General features: G+C 44.0%; 1 protein-coding gene across 1 annotated transcript; it reads left to right on the forward strand.

The window, feature by feature from the left end:
• Window positions 1-14,760: 14,760 nt before the first annotated feature.
• Window positions 14,761-16,966, forward strand: btg4 (B-cell translocation gene 4). Its single transcript, XM_036537515.1, has 4 exons — window positions 14,761-14,933; window positions 15,677-15,814; window positions 15,932-16,193; window positions 16,763-16,966. Exons 1-4 carry the CDS (start codon window positions 14,761-14,763, stop codon window positions 16,964-16,966), a joined length of 777 nt encoding a protein of 258 aa, XP_036393408.1.
• The last annotated feature ends 1,250 nt before the right edge of the window (window positions 16,967-18,216 follow it).

An 18,216-nucleotide genomic window follows, 5' to 3' on the forward strand; every position in this document is an offset into this window, starting at 1 on the left:
CTGTGAAAATACAGTAGAGATTATAAAAACATGAAAGGGTTGGTCACACTGATTTAAAATGTAACAAAACAATAACATCTGTGGACAGTTACCTTGGACTTGTTTTCCCAGTTCGCCCCCCAATTGGCTATGGATTTTCTTTTCCCGTTTCCTTACAGAAAGCGTACTCTGTTAAAAATGCACTTTAACAAACACATGTGCAATTTCGCTTTTACAAAGCGTTGGTTTTAATGCATTGCATTTATGTCTCAAAATGATCCAGGGAGTTGTACGTAAAATTCTCTTTTTGTGAAAGTAAATTAATACATCTGTGTTAACTGAGTATGATTCCGAATTCTGAACATTACATGTTGCGATGTGACGTAATGATTAAAGAACGTGGTTTAATAAGACGGAAGAAAGCTTTTTTCATATTTTACCTACCTACTGCAAGAGCATGGAATCTCTGCCCGAATTTCTTCAGCTAGTATACAGCAGTACGAATGGCAATGGCAATAAATATCATGGCACAACAGCACAAACGGCATTTAATATATGTATTTATTATGTTATTTTTCAAAAACTCATGAAACAAGAGACACCCGCGCGTTTTTCTACTTGTTCACATGTTTTCTTTTTCAGTCATTAAAAATAATGATAACTTACGTAAACTGCCCCCAACAGGGGCGACTACATTTGTAACCTAATACATAAAATTAGAACGCTTAGTGCTGGTATAAACCACGCCAGTTTAACTGGTTCAATCCTGATCCACACAGAGAGCGATGGATCCGTATGGCCCTTGGTGCTGTAGCCTCCAGAATGAATGTCATCAAGCGGACCATAACTGAAAGATGGTTTATCTCTGCGGTCAATGGCAGTTACAAACGACAATCAGTCAGCAGTTAATTTTCAGCAGCGTTTGTAAACTGTTTTTCCCATACAAAAAGACAGATCAAATAATTTGCGAGACTGACAAAGGATTCATGAGTTTAAACGAGATATTGGTCAGCGTGCGCTGTAAATGGAAACTGTCGTTACTTTACATCACAAGGGCAGAAAATCAATAGCACTTGGGGGCGGCCCTGTTCAGCAGGCAGTCTATCGCTGCCTTATCTTAGCGGACAGGCAATCGGTCGTGACGGGAAACTCCTCTCCTCGATCCTCCTCTCCTACGACACAGCGGACTGGACTCGGCAGCGAGTCTCAGGCTGATCTGTCCGGACTGTTCAGCGGTAACTGTTACGCAAACAGAAACCCCGAATGCCCGTTTAATTTAAAAACTAAATCAGCTCGTTTTCTCTGGCATAGACAACATTGCCAAACGTAGTCTGCCGTTTTATTAGATTAAGTGACTGTTTCAGATTGGTTGATAGGCCAGTAAAGAGTATCTTTGAGAGAGCGCCATAGAAAAACATGTTTTTTTTCTTAAAAACGACAGTGAAAACTCTTTCATTGCGGTGATGTCATTAGTTCTGGGGAAAACTGAAGTAAACGAATCAATCAGCCCTGTTTTGGTATTTGTTACGCCCACACACTGTCGCGCGTAAATACATATGTTTGTGCAGGGATTGTACTGCACAACACGGGCATCGTGCTGAGTACAAAGGAATACACGAGCACAAGCAGATGATGATTAATGTTTTATTAACAATGCATCATAAATCAGTCGCCAATTGTTTGCAATGAGTGGTAATCACGTGAGTGCATGTTTTTAATTAGATCAAATTTTAGAGGATTTTGAGAACACGGCTCTGTGCCGTGTAACATATGATCAAGCTGCGCGGCACCAGGCGCGTCTACACAACCAACCAACGCCCCCTTCCAGAAAGGATTTCTGGCAGGAGAGGTTGCAAGCTCCATACTAATGTATTCCCTCCCCTCCGAAATACTAAAAACTGAGCCCCCACTGGGCTCCATTTCATAGTTTCAGAAATCACCGAGACTCTGCGTAAGAATGTGAAGACTAATGAGAACGCTCTAATGGAAATATGTTAAATAAAGCCCCTGGCTGCTGAGAGGGAAATCAGACTTACTTTTTCCATTATTATTTGAAATGACTGTGTTCACAAGGAAGAAGTGCTGAATCCGCTACTTTTCCCTAGTACTGGCTTTCTGCGCACTCGGCAAAGCTATGAGACAATGTTCTCTCTTCACGAGAGACTGTAAGTTCTTCAAGAGACACTGTAACTTATTTTACTCTGCAGTCCTTTGAACTTATATACAGCAGAATCTACTTTTGTCCATTTTTCTGTCTGCTTCTGCCTGTTCCTGGACCAGCAATCAACAGGGGGAGGTCAACATAGACAGGGTTAGGAAAGAAGCCATTTCCGTTTAAAGTCCAAGAGAAGCTCCCTGTACGTTGGCGATATAACGTCATCCTGCGACAGAAGTCCCATTGCATATACATTCACCTGGATAACACATACAGCTATTTCCATTTGTTTACATTACAGTAGCACACATCTAAGCTTGCTGTATGCTAAATATACACACAGTACATACACCGTACTGCATATAGCCACAAATACACACAGATCTACAAAGGTGAACAACTACAGTTAATACTAGTGGTTAAGAGTAAGACAGTAAACCCCATCGACAAGAGTGTGTCTCCTCCACTTGTATATCTCTCCTGAAAGCGGTACGTGCGGACACATGCCATTACTCCTCTTTACAGATGACAAATCTCGGCATTGTGATTTGGATGCCTTTAGGAAATCAAAATGCAAATCTAAATAAAATGGTGTTAGTGTCAGCCAGGGTGATCAGATGACACTCAAAGCCATCCTTTCCAGTTCTTCCTGTGCAGAATAATTCCCCACCTTCTTTCCTACACAGCCTCCTTTTCACACAGCTTGCTGAACCCTGAGAAAGATCAAATTCAGTGAATAAAGGCTTGAGAGAATTAATTACACATTCTAATCACTGAATTCCTCATAAGTAGTTATTCAACAAATCATTCAAATGCAATCGGATAAATAAATCAGGTACTGTTAAAACTGTCATGCTGTGCTTTCATTGTAACTGTTCTGTGTGAAACGGATCTGCAAACCTTTGGAACCCCAGCTGATGCACAATTGAGTTTTTTTGAGGTCCCAGGAAATGCTGACCCCATTTCGACTGGCAGGGAGGCTTTTCTGTGTCACAAAGCAGGGTGGGGAGCTGCCAGACGAGGCCAACAGCAGCGATTCCCCCTGCAAGCCTCACGGCTTTGACTTAGCATTAGCCCGCTGGCTGCAGATGGAGCAGGGGCTGCCGTTCATGTTAAATGTCCTTTCATGAATCCCACACTAATATACTTTATGAGCACTGAGGTGACGCTCATGTAGCTTTACAACAGAAAACCAATTTACAACCAGCTACTACAATGTTATACTGCATTTTCTGGATATTAATGTCAACTGACAGCATTTTAATTTAGGTGTTTTTCATGTGCTGTTGCACCAGATTACAGCACTGTAGGATACTGACAGTGTATATTTCATATGCAATATCTCAAATCTTTTTTTTGGTACCAGACTGAGCTAAATTATTGCACCCAAAACAAATGAAGCTTATTGAGTATGTGTCTCTGTGAATGAGACCACACATCTTCCTGCTGCTTGGATTAGACTGCTCAATATACCCAAAGAGGGGGAGATTTCTCTTCTTTGTATTCCCATAGACAGGTATTCAGAGGAAGGATGCCTGTGTGCATGGAGGAGCTGGCATTGATTTAGAGGGGCTTGGAAAGAGGTTAATTAGTTAGCAGGATTCCCATCAAACCCATCCACTTCTCTGAAGAGCAATACTTTGTGAGATTACTGTAGAGGGAAATGCAATAAAATGGGAAAGGAATGAACTCACCCTGAGACAAGGGGTCAAAACTTGAGGGGAGAAAGAGACCGAGGGAGGGAGAGGCAAGAACGAAGGGAGAAAGAGGGAGAGCAAGAAAGCGATGGGGGGTAGGGAAGAGGGGGGGGGAGAGGCAAGCAGTAAAAACAGGAAAAAATGGAGAGGAGGAAGAGTGAGAGAGAGATGGAGCACAGGAAAATGATGGAGTGAGAGGAGCAGAAACAGGAAGAGATGGTCACAAACAGAGGAGAGGAGGAGGAGGAGGGTGAGGGCTAGAGGCAGAGGAGGACACTGCTGTTGCTTTTGTTTGGTAAAAATGCATGAGGTGCAGGGGAATGTTCAGTCTATCTGCAATAGTGCTTTGTTCTTTCCACACATAGAGTACGCTGATGTATACACCACACACATAGATAACGGCTCTTCCAAAATAGAGGTATAAATGCTTCATGCTTCAAATGAAACACTTTTGAATTCCTTGCAAACAAAGCAGGTGATTTTTAAATACAAAATGCAAGATAACCACTGGATGCGTTTAGTTTTAAATAAAGCCTGCTGAGGAAGTGAAATGATCAATGAGATCAATAACTAGCGATTTAATCTTGCAATTAGTGGATTGGTTTAGTCATCAGCAAGGCTGGACCTCGCTGTGAAAAAACATTTAGGCTATTGAGAGAAGCCTTCTCCCTGGTTTGTAATCACTTGCTCATCAGAGGGGGTACATGTACTGTATGATCCTCTGAGAACTGCGTCACCCTTCAGAGGAGGGGAACACCAATATTCAGCATGGTGCTGGCCAGTGCAGTGCTGTGTGTTGGATGGGTATGTGTTCAGATGTGGTCTGTCCTTTTCTGTATGTGGCCCTATTATCAGACACAGTTTCTTACCTTTCCTCTGTCGCTCTGGATAAGATCCTCTGCAGACAGAGGAAAGGTGATGTGAATGACTGAAGAGGCACAAGGCAGCAGATACAGTTGTGATTGGAGGAGACTCTGGGTGGGTGGAGCCACATGCCAGTCTTAGCTGCCATCACAACTGTAACCATTTCCTGTTCTGTCACGGCTGGAGCCGACATCAAGGGCAGCCAGTGTCTGCTATGGGGACAAGCCCAGAGTCATCCTGGCACAGGTACATGGAGCCAGCTCCAGCCTGGTGTCTCATTGGTTAAAAGCACACTAGAAAAGGCATCTCATTGGTTAATTCCCACACAGAGGAACACCAGCTAGGCCCCTCATTGGTTAAAACTACACCAAACCAACTCCATCCTAGTATCTTATTGGTCATAGTCACAGAGTGAAGTCTCTAGCCAGGCCTCTAACTGGGTACATAAAAACTGAACTGGCCCTTATATCGTGTCTTTTGAACAATAACGAATGTAGTTTCTCCGGGTGTACAAACACAGAGTCAGCAATACCCAGGACTCTCTGTAGTTAAAATGGCACAGGAGGCCGAGACACCTGACTGGCTGCAAACGCAGAGTGTGGCGTGTGCTCAAGCATTTCTCTGAGGCCGGGGAAACGCAGCCTGAGCTGAGGCCGGGGAAACGCAGCCTGAGCTCAGGCGTTTCTCTGAGGCCGGGGAAACGCAGCCTGAGCTCAGGCGTTTCTCTGAGGCCGGGGAAACGCAGCCTGCGCTCAGGCGTTTATCTGAGGCTGGGGAAGGGAGCGCTTGCTGCACGGGCAGAGAGGAAGCCGTCTCCAGAACAGGAATCCGGGCTGGAGGAAAGGGAACTCGCTTTGTCAACAGCACATTTCCTGGCCATCTCCATTGCCTGCTTTTGTCCTGTTTCATTCTAAAATGTACCCCCCCCTCCCCAAAAAAAGAAAGAAAAAAACATTGAGCAAAATAAAGTAAGTATCTCTTGTGAGTAAATGTAATTGGCCCTGAATGAAGGACAGATTATCAGAAATGATCATTTTGGAAATGCATAATGATATTCAAATCACACATATTAATTAGATGGTATGGTTGTCAAGATACTAATTTAGATCAACATCTGTAGTCTTACCATGTGACAGAAAGGGCAATAGTACATGTGTACAGGCAGAGGATACACATACGAAAAGACAGACAAAGATGTAGCTGTGTTTCTCTTTATTTTAGCAGCAATACAACAGTACGCAGTTCTCATCTCTGATGGGGTTCTGCACTATAACCATTTTAATTAAAGCCTAGATGCTATATCCCTTTTCCAAACCCCAGATTCAGCTCTTCCCCAGGCTTATGCTGTATTAAGGAGGTGATTTAAGATGTGGGGTGACACACTGATGCTGGGGTCACTCTGTCAGGTTTAATGTTGGGATCTTAAAGCCCTGGTAATGCTCAGAGATTCATTTCCTTAGAAATGAACAGAGATGAACACTGTCCTCCCGCTGCCTGCCTGAACTGCGCTCTGAAAAACGATGCTCTCTGATCATCTTTCACCAGACATCCTTCAGATCCAGTTCCCCCGCAGGGGGAAACCCAGTGCTAGCCGCATCAGCCCCTTCCGGCCCATTAGGAGATGTGATTATTCAGACCAAACAGATTCTCAATCCTGAAGTACCGGACCCGGAAACGGTTCAGGTTGTAGCCCCACTTCACATTAAGTGACCCTCTGTACTTGTGCTCTAGCTACACACGCACTATGCACATACACACTGTGGCTTTTACACAGGTGTGCCACTGCTGATCTGTACTCAGCATTGACACTGCCCCTAAACAGGTACAGCATATACGCACAGGTGTTGTGGGCTACGTCATGCAGAACTGGTCCCGTGTGCAGGACATCACCCTCATGTATTCCACAGAGTGGTATCTGAGTGCCTCTGCACTCTCTGAGTTTGGCTGCAGGGACAGGCTCTGCCTTCTCCTCGGCTCTCTGGATGTGCAGCAGGTGCCCCCCCGAGTGAGCTGCATCACCATTGCATTATTGTCACTTAGCAGAGGCTCTTATCCAGAGAAACTTACATACAAAAGGTTGCAATTTTACCCATTTATACAGTTGGATATATGCTGAGGCAATTGTAGGTCACGTGCCTTGTTCATGGGTAAAAGAGCAGTGCTTTAGCAGGGAATTGATCCAGCAACCTTCTGGTTACAAGCCCTGCTCCTCACCACTATGCTATACTGCTGGTCAGCAGTATCAGCTCTGTATACAGGAGCCCTGCATCTCTCACAAGTGATACACTCTTCTGTTAAAGCTGTACGGGGCAGATTATAGATTTAAATAATAGGAGGTATGTTTCTGATTACCGTCTCCCACGAGCTGAGTGTAAACCTTTTCCTCTTTATTTAAATGGAGAGAGTATTAACACTATGCTTTTACAGACGAGCTCTGATAGCACAGCTCAGTTGTAAAAAAACACATTCCTTGTGAGACAATGGAGCCACAAGCCAGAGCTAAATATGTGCAGCATGTGGACGAATATAAAAGCGTGGGCGTTGGAACAGCGCTGAACAGAGGACTCAGCCAGGAACACATGTTAACTTGGGGTAGGGCTTGAACAGTGTTCAGACTCATGGTCTGGGAGTGTTGTGAGCCTGGTCTGACACTGTTGCTTGTTTAACTTGAATGGGTACACTTCTGTTCTGTTGTGCTTGAAGCTGCTGTGGATAAGAGCATCTGCTACATGCATGTAATGTAGAGGATGCTGATGCTGCCTTGTTTCTGGAGTGGCATAGTGATAGAGAGCAGGGCTAATAACCAAAAGGCTGCTGGTTTAATTCCCTGCTGGGGTACTGCTGCTGTACCCTTGGGCAATGTACTTAACCCACAATTGCCTCGGTATTCAGCTGTATAAATGGATAACATGAAATTGTAACCTATGTAAGTGTCTCTGGACAAGAGTGTCTGTAACTCACTGTGATGTAGTATGTAATGTAATGAGCTCTGTCTGGTGGTGAATGTTCAGAGCTGTGGAAAGGGAATGTGTGAACGGTGGGGATCCCCGGCTGTATTTCCCGTTAGCGAGGCCAGGCCGTGTGTGTGCCACGGATCTGACCGACTGGTACGCGTCCAGCGCTGGAAGGCAAGCCGGACCCAGCCCCACCCACACGCATCGTCTCTCTGTCACCACATCACCGCGGCCGGGGAGGACGGTGTCCGACAGGAAGGAAAACTGGGCGAGCTGGCAGGGCCCGCTTCCCTGGGAGAGGAAGGCAGGGCAGAGGTTTACAGGGCTGAGATGACCTGCAGTAGACGCCAGGGAAGCGGATTCAGACATATCAAAGTCACAGGCGGTAACAGCCGGCACAAACATGCCTTTTAGCGGTCCCTGAGAGCTGAAACCTGCTCAGGAGGGTGGAGCTGGGGTTTGAGGGGTGAAGTTAGCTTCCTTTTCATGATTTCTTTTGCATTTCTTTTTACCTCTGTCACCTCTTTGGAATCTCTAGATGAACATTACACTCATCCTCTGCAGCACAGTGAATGCAGTCCTCCCATACACATTCACACCACCCACGACTACGTTCTAAAACTACAACTCCCACAGTGCACCAGTAGACGACAGCAATTACAAACACAGGAATGTGTGTCTCCTCTCAGTGACTCATAAACACCTGATGAGGGAATCCTGGATGACAAAGCCCACCCTTCTCCAAAGATACAGAGCCAGCTGTGTCCCACTACTATGAACTCCCAGGCATTTGCATGCCAATGACACCACAGCTGGGACTCGAACCTGGGTCTGTGCTGTAGTACCCAGCCTGCACTTAGAATGAGGCCCAGGCATTTTTTTATTAAGGGGTGGTGGGGATGACACTGACTTTTCCCAGACATCTCTGCCTTTCCTCCATCCTATGTTTCAGAGCTGCTTCCTGAAGAAGTGCCTCACTTCCTGTTGGACTGCAGGACAGCAGTTGGTGTGAAATTAAGCAGTGCTGTCCAAAAGCAATGTGCAACAGCACTGCGAACTCACATCTGTCTGAAGCAGAAGGTTCACGAGCAACAATTATGTCTGGGAAAAAACAAGAACTATACCATGTATGTCTGTAAGTTAGCCTTATCTTAGGACAGTACAGTACATGATTTAAAAGCAACTACTGTCTCCACCTGGTAATATAAATCTGATACATCTGTTAATATAAATAAATCTAATGATATAAATGTTAACAAGGGTGAGTTAAAGGTTTGCATCATGTTAACCCATAAAACACAACTAGCGGTTGTATGTTTTCAAAAACGAATTAATAAAATAAACAGGTCACTTCTGACCACCAGACTGCCAGGTCTGACACTGTCTCTCACCAGCGTAACGACAAATGAAAAAGCAAGAATTCAGTGTTCAGCAATGCAACTAATTTCACATTTAGTTTTATTTAGTTTCCGTTTCATTGTCCCTGCTGGAAGGCCACATTTCTTCAGTTTAATCTCATGCTTTTTATTTCAAAAACATGCTTTGAATGTTGCGCTCTCCTGGCGGCTTTCAGTCATTTAGGAATATCTGAGGGAACCAAGCGAGACTCAGAAGGTGATGGAATCCCAGAAAACTTTGGCGTGTGACACATCCTCCCATGTGGTTCCAGCAAAAACAGTGAAATGTTTGTCTAATTCAGGCTGTTCTTCCAGAGCTGTTCCCCCTGTCTGTTCAGACACTCTTGTTCCACAGCTCCAGTTACAGGAAGTGAAGCCAAAAGTGAATGTGTGGTCTGTTACCAGGGAGACAAGATGCTTTGTCCAGTTGGATATTTAACAGGTAGATGTTTTGTTCTACTTGTGACAAAGCATTGTAACTTTTCAATAGTACTGTAATTAAAACTGGGGTGAGAATAATGACTACATTCAATCAAATAATAAAAAACAGCAAAATGTAGTCATTTTTTTCTCTATAATCTGTTATTTAAATTAGTATTATTACTTTATGGCTTTTAAAATGTTAGTTGAAGAAAGTTCCACAGTATGAATAAAATAATCTGTTACTGATTTATCTCAAACTCTGAGGTTGCTCATTGGTGTATGAATGTTCTCAAAAACTTCAGGCCAACTACCACAATTCACCTTTTTCTCCTTTTTATTATGAAAAGCACTTTGGACAAGAGAAACTCTTGCATGTGCCATTGCAACCAGATGTCCTATCTGTGATCAGAACAGGGCAATTGCTTTCCCTCTCACACACAAAGCTCAGTTGCTATTGCTATTCAAAATCTTGAAACATCTGAATTGAAAAAAAAAACATTTAAATTAATATAATATTTAAAAACTAATAACAATTGCAACAAACATTGTCCTTTTCCTCTGATAATAATGTCCACCAAAAGCCAAGCGCTTATGTCAGCTTGCAGACTGTTTTGTTGGCAGTATGGTTAGTGATTGCAATAGCCACAAAACAATCAGAAAACCGTACTGCCTACAAACCAAGCCCTTACAGATCAGGAGTAACCAGGAATCTGCAGTGGCCAAAAAGCAGTGAGACACGCTGAATATGTATGGAAAGGACAGAGCTATATGGGAACAATTAAAGTGATATTGGTCTTACTGACACTCACACAGGGTACAATTCACCTGTTTAAGCACATTAGAGACCAAAGCAAACATTAAATGAATTACACATCATACCACTATAACAAAGTACATAAAAATACTTCATGTGGTTCCTGTACAGCTAACAGTATTAATAGTAAATATGATTGAATTCAATATTTCACAGAGCATACCATTTTATGCTGTTATTTTGTTTCTAAAAGTAGCTGCAGGAATCCAAATCATTCTTTCATTTTATGTACTTAAATACAAATCCAAAGTACAACAGGACTATCTAATTCTTTTTTCATCTTGATCCTCTTCTCATATTGCACATCATTACTTGAATTGAGAACATTTGAATATGGATATTTAGATATACTTACCAAGCCTCAGGATAAATAAAGCTTACTGAGGCGTAACTAGGGACAGCTTTAATGATGAGGCTTCAGGTTTGACACTCTTTATGAGTGCATTCATCTGTCCTCTGCCAGGCAGTCACATGTCTGGAAGTGTCTGTGTACGCCTCGTAGTCAAGGGCAAACTGTAATGGTAGGAGGAGTCAAACCTGCTGGAGATTTCAACAGTCAGGTGGATCTCCCTCCACAGGTAAGGGAAGAGGAAATTCCCCCTGACACCAGCCTTTCAATTAATAGCGTCACAGTGGCACTTTAATCTTTTTACTCGTTCTGTTTGCAGTATTAATACTCACTCGTTTGCTCCCACTTCATGCGTGTTGTATTGTGAAGTTATAAATATGTAAGAAATCTGGCAAGCGACGTTTGACCAGAATTAAACAGAGGTTGTTAGTACCTTTTCACCTGTTCAGACAAAAAGCATGCAAGAACCTTAGAATAACTTCAGAAGAACCCACCTCCTCACAGTAACCGAAAATAAAATATCTTCCAGTGGAGACAATACAACAGAATTATGATATGTATATTTTCCTTAATTCCATCATTGTTAAAAATATTTTTTCTCTCTTCACTTTGTTGTCTGTTGTCATGGAGATGAGAGACAGACAGCATTGTTGGCAGGCAGTCTCTGTGTCAGCTTGGAGTAACCAGAGGAACAGCGTTGGAGAAAGGATTTCTTTCTTTGGGTTATGTCTGGACTTGCCCACTGAGAGCAATGCTGTCAGCCCATAAGTTGGTGTGGTGGAAGTCAGACAATTATCGTCATAAAGCAGTCAGTTGGTATTGACCAGCAGCCCTGGTAGTGTTCTTTATAATACTCACTAAAGGCCACCAAACACACTAAAGGCCACCAAAGACTGATGGGCAACCAAACAGCTGGATCACAAATCCAGCCTGGAGTGCCTTCTAACCACTGAACCAATCAGAGAACAGGAGAGTGTGACCTCAGAGCCACTAGCAAATCCCAATGAAATAAACTCTGTAACCAAAAAGATGGAGAATCCACTGCACAAAAATGAATCAAAACATTCTCATGCATACTGTCATAACAATAATGCACAATATTAATAATGAAACTATTAATAAAACAATATCCATTCCGTTTACAATCTCATTCATATGAATACTTCTTCCCCTGTTTGTGTTGCATTATTATTTCCACCACTTTCAGCTGCCTTCTCCTGAGTCCATAGAATAATTCTCAGGTTTTTCTGAAATTTCCTCTTGGTTAACATGTTTTTTTTGGACAATGCAACTGTAAAATTTGCTTTAACTGACTCATTTTTAGCAAATTTTGTTGTACAACAATGTGCAATAACAATAAAGGCATTCTACTTCTAATTCTAATTCTAATTCATTTGTCTGATTGAATGACTAGATCTCTGTCTCTGGATGCTTCACCTGTCAGAGGAAGCAAAACGTTCTTTTCAGCAAAGCCTGTTCCACCCAGAGACCTTGGGACCATTTCACTGTGACTACCTGAATGTGCGTTTTACACTTGCCTATTCTATTGGTGGTGACACCACCTGGCGAAATGTTTTTCCAAATGATGAAGTTTGAGCTACGGTCGCCATACCAACCATCCTGTAACCATAACGGTGTGATTGGTCTTGACTCATGCAGTTATTTTAGGATAGTCTGTTACAGACAGATTAAAGAACGCACAGAACTCTACAGAAGCTTGCAGCTATGATTCATACCTTGATGGGAAATCAGACTACATAATGTTTACACATAAAATGATTTCACATATTTACAAAAAAAAACGATTATCCGTGCTCCACAGATCCTTTTTAAAAACTAAGAAAGTTTCTATCCATGTTGTGACTACACCTTGCACACACACACACACACACACACACACACACGTGCATGCACACACATGCATGCACACACACACACACGAGTGTGCACACACATGCATGCACGCACACACACACACACACACGAGCATGCACACACATGCATGCACGCACACACAAACACACACACATGGGTGTGCACACACATGCACACACACACACACACGAGCGTGCACACACATGCATGCACGCACACACACACGGGCGTGCCTACACATGCACACACACACACGGGCGTGCACACACATGCTCACACACACACTGCTGAATGAAAATGCTCATCAAGTCATCAATGTGTTATGTATTTTTACCACTGCCATTTATAACAACAGCAACAATAATAGCAATAACAGTAATAATAGTAATAAATACTCATAATTAATCGTTCATATCTTTCCATATGTATCATTGTTCTAGTTTATTCTCTTCACATTCTCTGAGATTTCAAACTGTAATCAGCAGATTTTAGACCCTCTGCCACATGTTTTTGGGAGTGGAGGGAGAACACAGACGAACTGTTTTGTGTGGTTGAACAGTTGAATTTCATGTGTAGCTCGCTTGTGCTAGAGGCTGGCAGCAGTCCAGCAGCTGAACACTCTTCTAGTTGGAATGCAGAGTCCTCTCTCTCAGGCCTTTATTACAGACACGAGCCCCCACAAAAGGGCGAGGGGGTGGGGGGTGGTGATTGTGGGGAGTTAGTTCCGGTATATCCATGTCACGCTAATCTCACAATAAAACAGGCCGAATGCGTTGCATGGAGCTTGTCTTAGAGGCCCAGTCTTCTATTTTGCTTTGATGTCTTTTACTCAACAGTCAGGAAGCAAGCAGAGTCTGGCCGGGACAGACAGACGGCAGGCTCTCCTCCCTGGTCCTGTGAAGGGCCTGTGTTTGTCGAGACACAGTTCCTAAGAGAGATCAGCGCCTGGACTGAGAGTGACTGAGCCGGTCCAGCTGGACGGAGAAAGCTGCGTTTCACCTCGATGTGTTCTGAAAATTCTCCAGCACACAGAGAGCTGCTTCCATCACATTCTGTAAAAAACCCGATGGCTTCAAACGCTGCATTTCCCCGGGCCAGCGGTGGCCGTCCAGGCAAACACAGCCGGAATACGATCAGGCCTGGCAGCGTTCAGCAGTTTCACTTTATTTCTCAGTAATGAGGCTCTCTTTAAAATGGATATTTCAGCTGCCTCTCAGGACCTCTGAGGAAGCAGCACCTCACAGACATATTTACAGTCAATTAGTGAGGATAAGGTATGCATCTAACGTACCTGCAACTAAGTGCAACCACGTAAGTGCAACCATACAAACATGATGAAATATTATTTTCATTTTGCTTCATACCAGCACTAGCTTGTCATGTACTGGTAAAATGTGCAATTTCAGTGTAAGACATTTTTTTCTTTTCTACATTCATACGACATGTGAACCCCTGGGTTCTGACACAGCCTGTCCAATCTGTGGCTTCGTGTGGGGATGCTAAACCTAACCGGTGTGTGACGGTAGCTGCACTGCGGTAACGCAATCAGAGGCATCCATTATCCGTGGTACTTGCACCTTCTTTTCACTTTTAATTGCTGCCGTTATTTCTTGTTTGAGCATCAGAGCTCAATTGTTGGAAAAAAAAAACCCAACCATGTTGTCACATGCCAAAAGAAAAGTACATAATCAGCCCCGGTCCCACAGTTCACAGTGGCTGATGAAAACAAGCTACTGGTTGGCCAGCACAGAGTGGTGTACACTAAGATTCGCAAGTTCCATTTAATGCACAATATTCCTAGAACACAATTGTACTCCAGTTTTAGTAACTCTAGATAGTTTTTCACTAAACCAAAACTAGCCACGGGATTTCTCGATCTATTCTTATTTATTTATTTATCTCACAACAAAGTAGCTGTTTGTACTTATGTTTTAGCTGGCTACCTCTGGGCTAGGAATCGCGGTGCGAAGGATACCCCTAATTACGGAAAGCACCTGTCCTATCAATAATGGCTCTCACCTGTCTGTATTTAAACACCTGAGCGCGTGCAAACGGTAATACAGGGCTGTTGTTGCAAAGGTATTTAGAACAGCCGCACAAACCAATAGCTGTTTTGAGCTCTGAAACAAGTTTATTTAGCAAGTGTTAAGGTCATATACGTGGCTGTGAAAGGTATTTTATCGGGCGTTTTTAATAGTAGTAAAAAAACCATAACATCGCAACTTCAACGCTTTAAAACTTTGCGCTCACAAGATGAAGGAAGAGATTGCGGCCACTGTGTTCTTCATTACGAGGCTCGCAAAGAAACAGGGAAAACTGGACAGACGGAGCAGAGAGAGGTTCGCAGCCGAGCTTACTTCAGCCCTTTTTGAACAATACAAGACCCACTGGTACCCGGACAATCCTGCCAAAGGCCAGGCCTACCGGTGAGTGCTACACTAACGTACCGCAATGCTTTCATCGTCATCAGATCTACACACTGTGTCCAAAATACTTGCATTCTAATGACTACAGCCCACATTGCCTGTTTAGTATTTAAACCGAGAATCTCATCCTCCAATATGAAATTGCACTAACGTTAGGTCCTCTGGGCTGTGTTTTTGACCTCTGGTACCGTGTCCGACTTTGGCATGCCTGTGCCGCTGTGTTCGGTGTTTTTGGATGCATATAGATTTACTGGCCATTCTGTGGGCCAACTTTTTCTAGACGGATTTAACTGCTGGGTTTTAAGTGATGTCTCTGGAAGTCAAATGTTACTTTGCTTTGTTGATACAACTTCAGCCACAGAGTTGGCATAACTGCATGTGTGTTTGTACCATACGTTCATTGAAGTGGACATTGTATACCGGGCACCTCAAACCTATGCAATGTGATTGCACATACCTAAATGGATCGAATGTTTTTCACCATTGGCGTACACGTGGACCACAGCTTTTCTCTTTCGCATAAGACTGAGTATTTTGTGGAATGAGCGTAGCCATTTAAATTGCACTGGCTAGTTGCGTTTGGGTACAAATTGCGAAAAGTTGCGCGTATTTGCGCAGGTCCAACGCCGAACGGACCCCCGAATGCTGCGTGAATGTAACGTGCAATAGTCTCCAATTTCCTGAACTGACCAGCACGTCGTGACGGAATCGCACCGCTTCGCTTTGGGTCTCGTTCGAAACAGGTGTCTGCGAATGAACAAAGCCCAGAGGAGGGACCCGACAATAGAACGAGCCTGTCGGCAGAGCGACATCGAGTACGAGGACCTGGGACTGCCGAAGGAGATGACCATCTGGGTGGACCCTTTCGAGGTGTCCTGCAGGTGATAAGCCGCAGTGGCGTGGCTTCCTCAGTAGAGGGCTCTACGTTTAAGGTTCGCGTTTTTTTTTTGCGATTTTCGTGATACCCCGGCTAACTGGGGGCTGACGCTCTCCGCAAGGTACGGCGAGAAGACCACGCCGTTCTGCGTGGCGCAGCTGGAAGGCCAGGGCGAGGACGGCGAGTTCTCCCGCAGAATAAACAACGCCGTGGAGAGGGCCTCCTCGGACTACCATTCGGGGACGTCGTCCGACGAGGAGGCTGGAAACAGCAACAGCAGCATCAACAGCAGCATCAGTAGCAGCAGCATCAGTAGCAGCAGCAGCAGTATAGCCGAACCCAAGACCATCCCTACCGTGAGCAACCCCAACAGCGTCTACCAGGTGAGTCGCCTGCAGCTTACAGGTGCCCTCAGACAGGACTTTACAACAGGTGGAGGACAAGATGTAAAACACTTAAGTCTGGTCGAATGACCCACATGGCAAAAATGTAAAAATCTGTGAAGTCGGCAAAATGTTTTACACTGCACCAAAAAAAGGGTTTAAAGTATCTGCCTTTGTCATGAACTTTGGAGAACCTTTTGTTTCAAAAAGTCAAACTAATGCTGATTTCAAGACATTTTGAAGAGTAAATAAAATGAAAGGCAGCTATATTTGGAGCATTTGTTTTGGGAAACTACTGGAACGTTCTGCTTGAAGGGACTTGAATTCCCTTTTTGCACACTTAACACCTGGACTGGCTGGTGAATTGGGGAGAATGACTGGCTTTTCAAACCTTTTAGTCTTAGTCTTGTGTACTTCGTGGCTAATTTTGAAGAACTTGTGCAAGAATATAAAACCTGTTAGATTTATTACAGCTTGTAAGAGTTGGAGTGGGGCCTTGTTGCATGATTTTGATTGAGGTGTATGTTCTGCTAGGACTTGCAGCTTATTGGCTGTCTCTTTTCCTCTAGGCCAATGAGTTTGCTCCAGCGCCTCTGCAGTCTTGGGGGCAGTACCAGAAGAGGAAGCCCTACCCTGGGGATGGCTACCAGCAGCACCAGTCTACCCCGGGGTATTACCCCCAACATAAAGCCTTCAAAAACTACAGGCCTTCCTTTGCCTTCTCTGGACCTCGAGTGGACCGGTACCACTGGGTCAGCAAGAACCGCTCCTAGCCTAACCTGTGTGGCGTTGCTGGGCATCCGCCACATGAGAGATGTGCTTCAGGAAATGTATTTAAGGACAGATCTTTAAAACTTGAAATATGAAATTATTTATATGGTCTTGCTTAAGTGTTTTTAATACCTCCAGTATTTTATTAAAACTGCCTTTTATGTTGTCTTTTAACTTGATGTGAAACCTCAAAAGATTCATCTGAAAAATAAAATTAAATTTTACATGCTTGTTTCTTTGATAATTTGGACAATGGCTGTCCTTTGAAAGGCAGTCGTAGACATGTTACACCAGAGAAAGTTGCATGTACCAAGTGCTCAGAGATTGGTTGGGACATCCTCTTGCAGTTCATTTGGAGAAGTCAACCACTTTCCCATCTCTATCCTGATGATATCGACGTCGTGCCAACGTAAAAGAACGAATTCATACAGATGGTAATAGCCGTGGTAAAATTGCCTGCATGTTCCTGATGTTACCAGCAGGTGGCAGAACAGGACCATTTCTCCAGCTGCAAGCTCATAACCAACAGGTGCCAGCGATGTTCTGAGTGGAGCTTCTTGAAACGCCTTCTCCGCTGTCCTAGGATTGATCTGATGTCGTAATGCTGCATTTGAGGATTACTTATGAGGCCCTGCCTTAAAATTCCTTTGTTTGGTAATACACTGGGAAAGTGGGCGAGGGGTTTCACTGTCTTCTAATTGATCTAAACTAAAGTCGCATGAGGTGTAAATGTTTTCGAACAGTTTTTCTGTCCCAAACGTGGCAAATGAGAACCTGTTAGACTGAAGGAGGGGACCTTTTACCAATATGGTCACTCTGACTGTTTCTGTTGCCATAGAGCACGTGTTTATCCATAATTCTAGTCAGGTTGTTTTTTAACCTCTTCGGTTTCATAAGGTATCTTTGGGGGTGGCCTTCTGATCTGATATGAACTTGAGGAAAATATGTCCCTAAATACCATCGAAAGGGCGAGGTTTCACCCCGGACAATGGCTCTCGAGATGTGACGCAACCACCTGGAGTAACTGCCGTGATTGTGAAAAGGAAAAATTAGCTGGTGGTGTGATTGAGAGGGGATGTCATCCGTGTGCCCTAGGTAAGGGGCCATGAATCAGCCATGAAGCTGTGTACAGGACCAGATCTCTTTACTCTTTTCGCGGGGTGACAATTCCCAGAGTATCCCGTTTCCCGATCAAATCGGCGTCTTAAGCGGGCGCGATTGCCGTCGGTTATCGCGGGGAGCGTGATCGCGT

The sequence above is a fragment of the Megalops cyprinoides genome, chromosome 9 (assembly GCF_013368585.1).
Source record: "Megalops cyprinoides isolate fMegCyp1 chromosome 9, fMegCyp1.pri, whole genome shotgun sequence".
NCBI lineage: Eukaryota > Metazoa > Chordata > Actinopteri > Elopiformes > Megalopidae > Megalops > Megalops cyprinoides.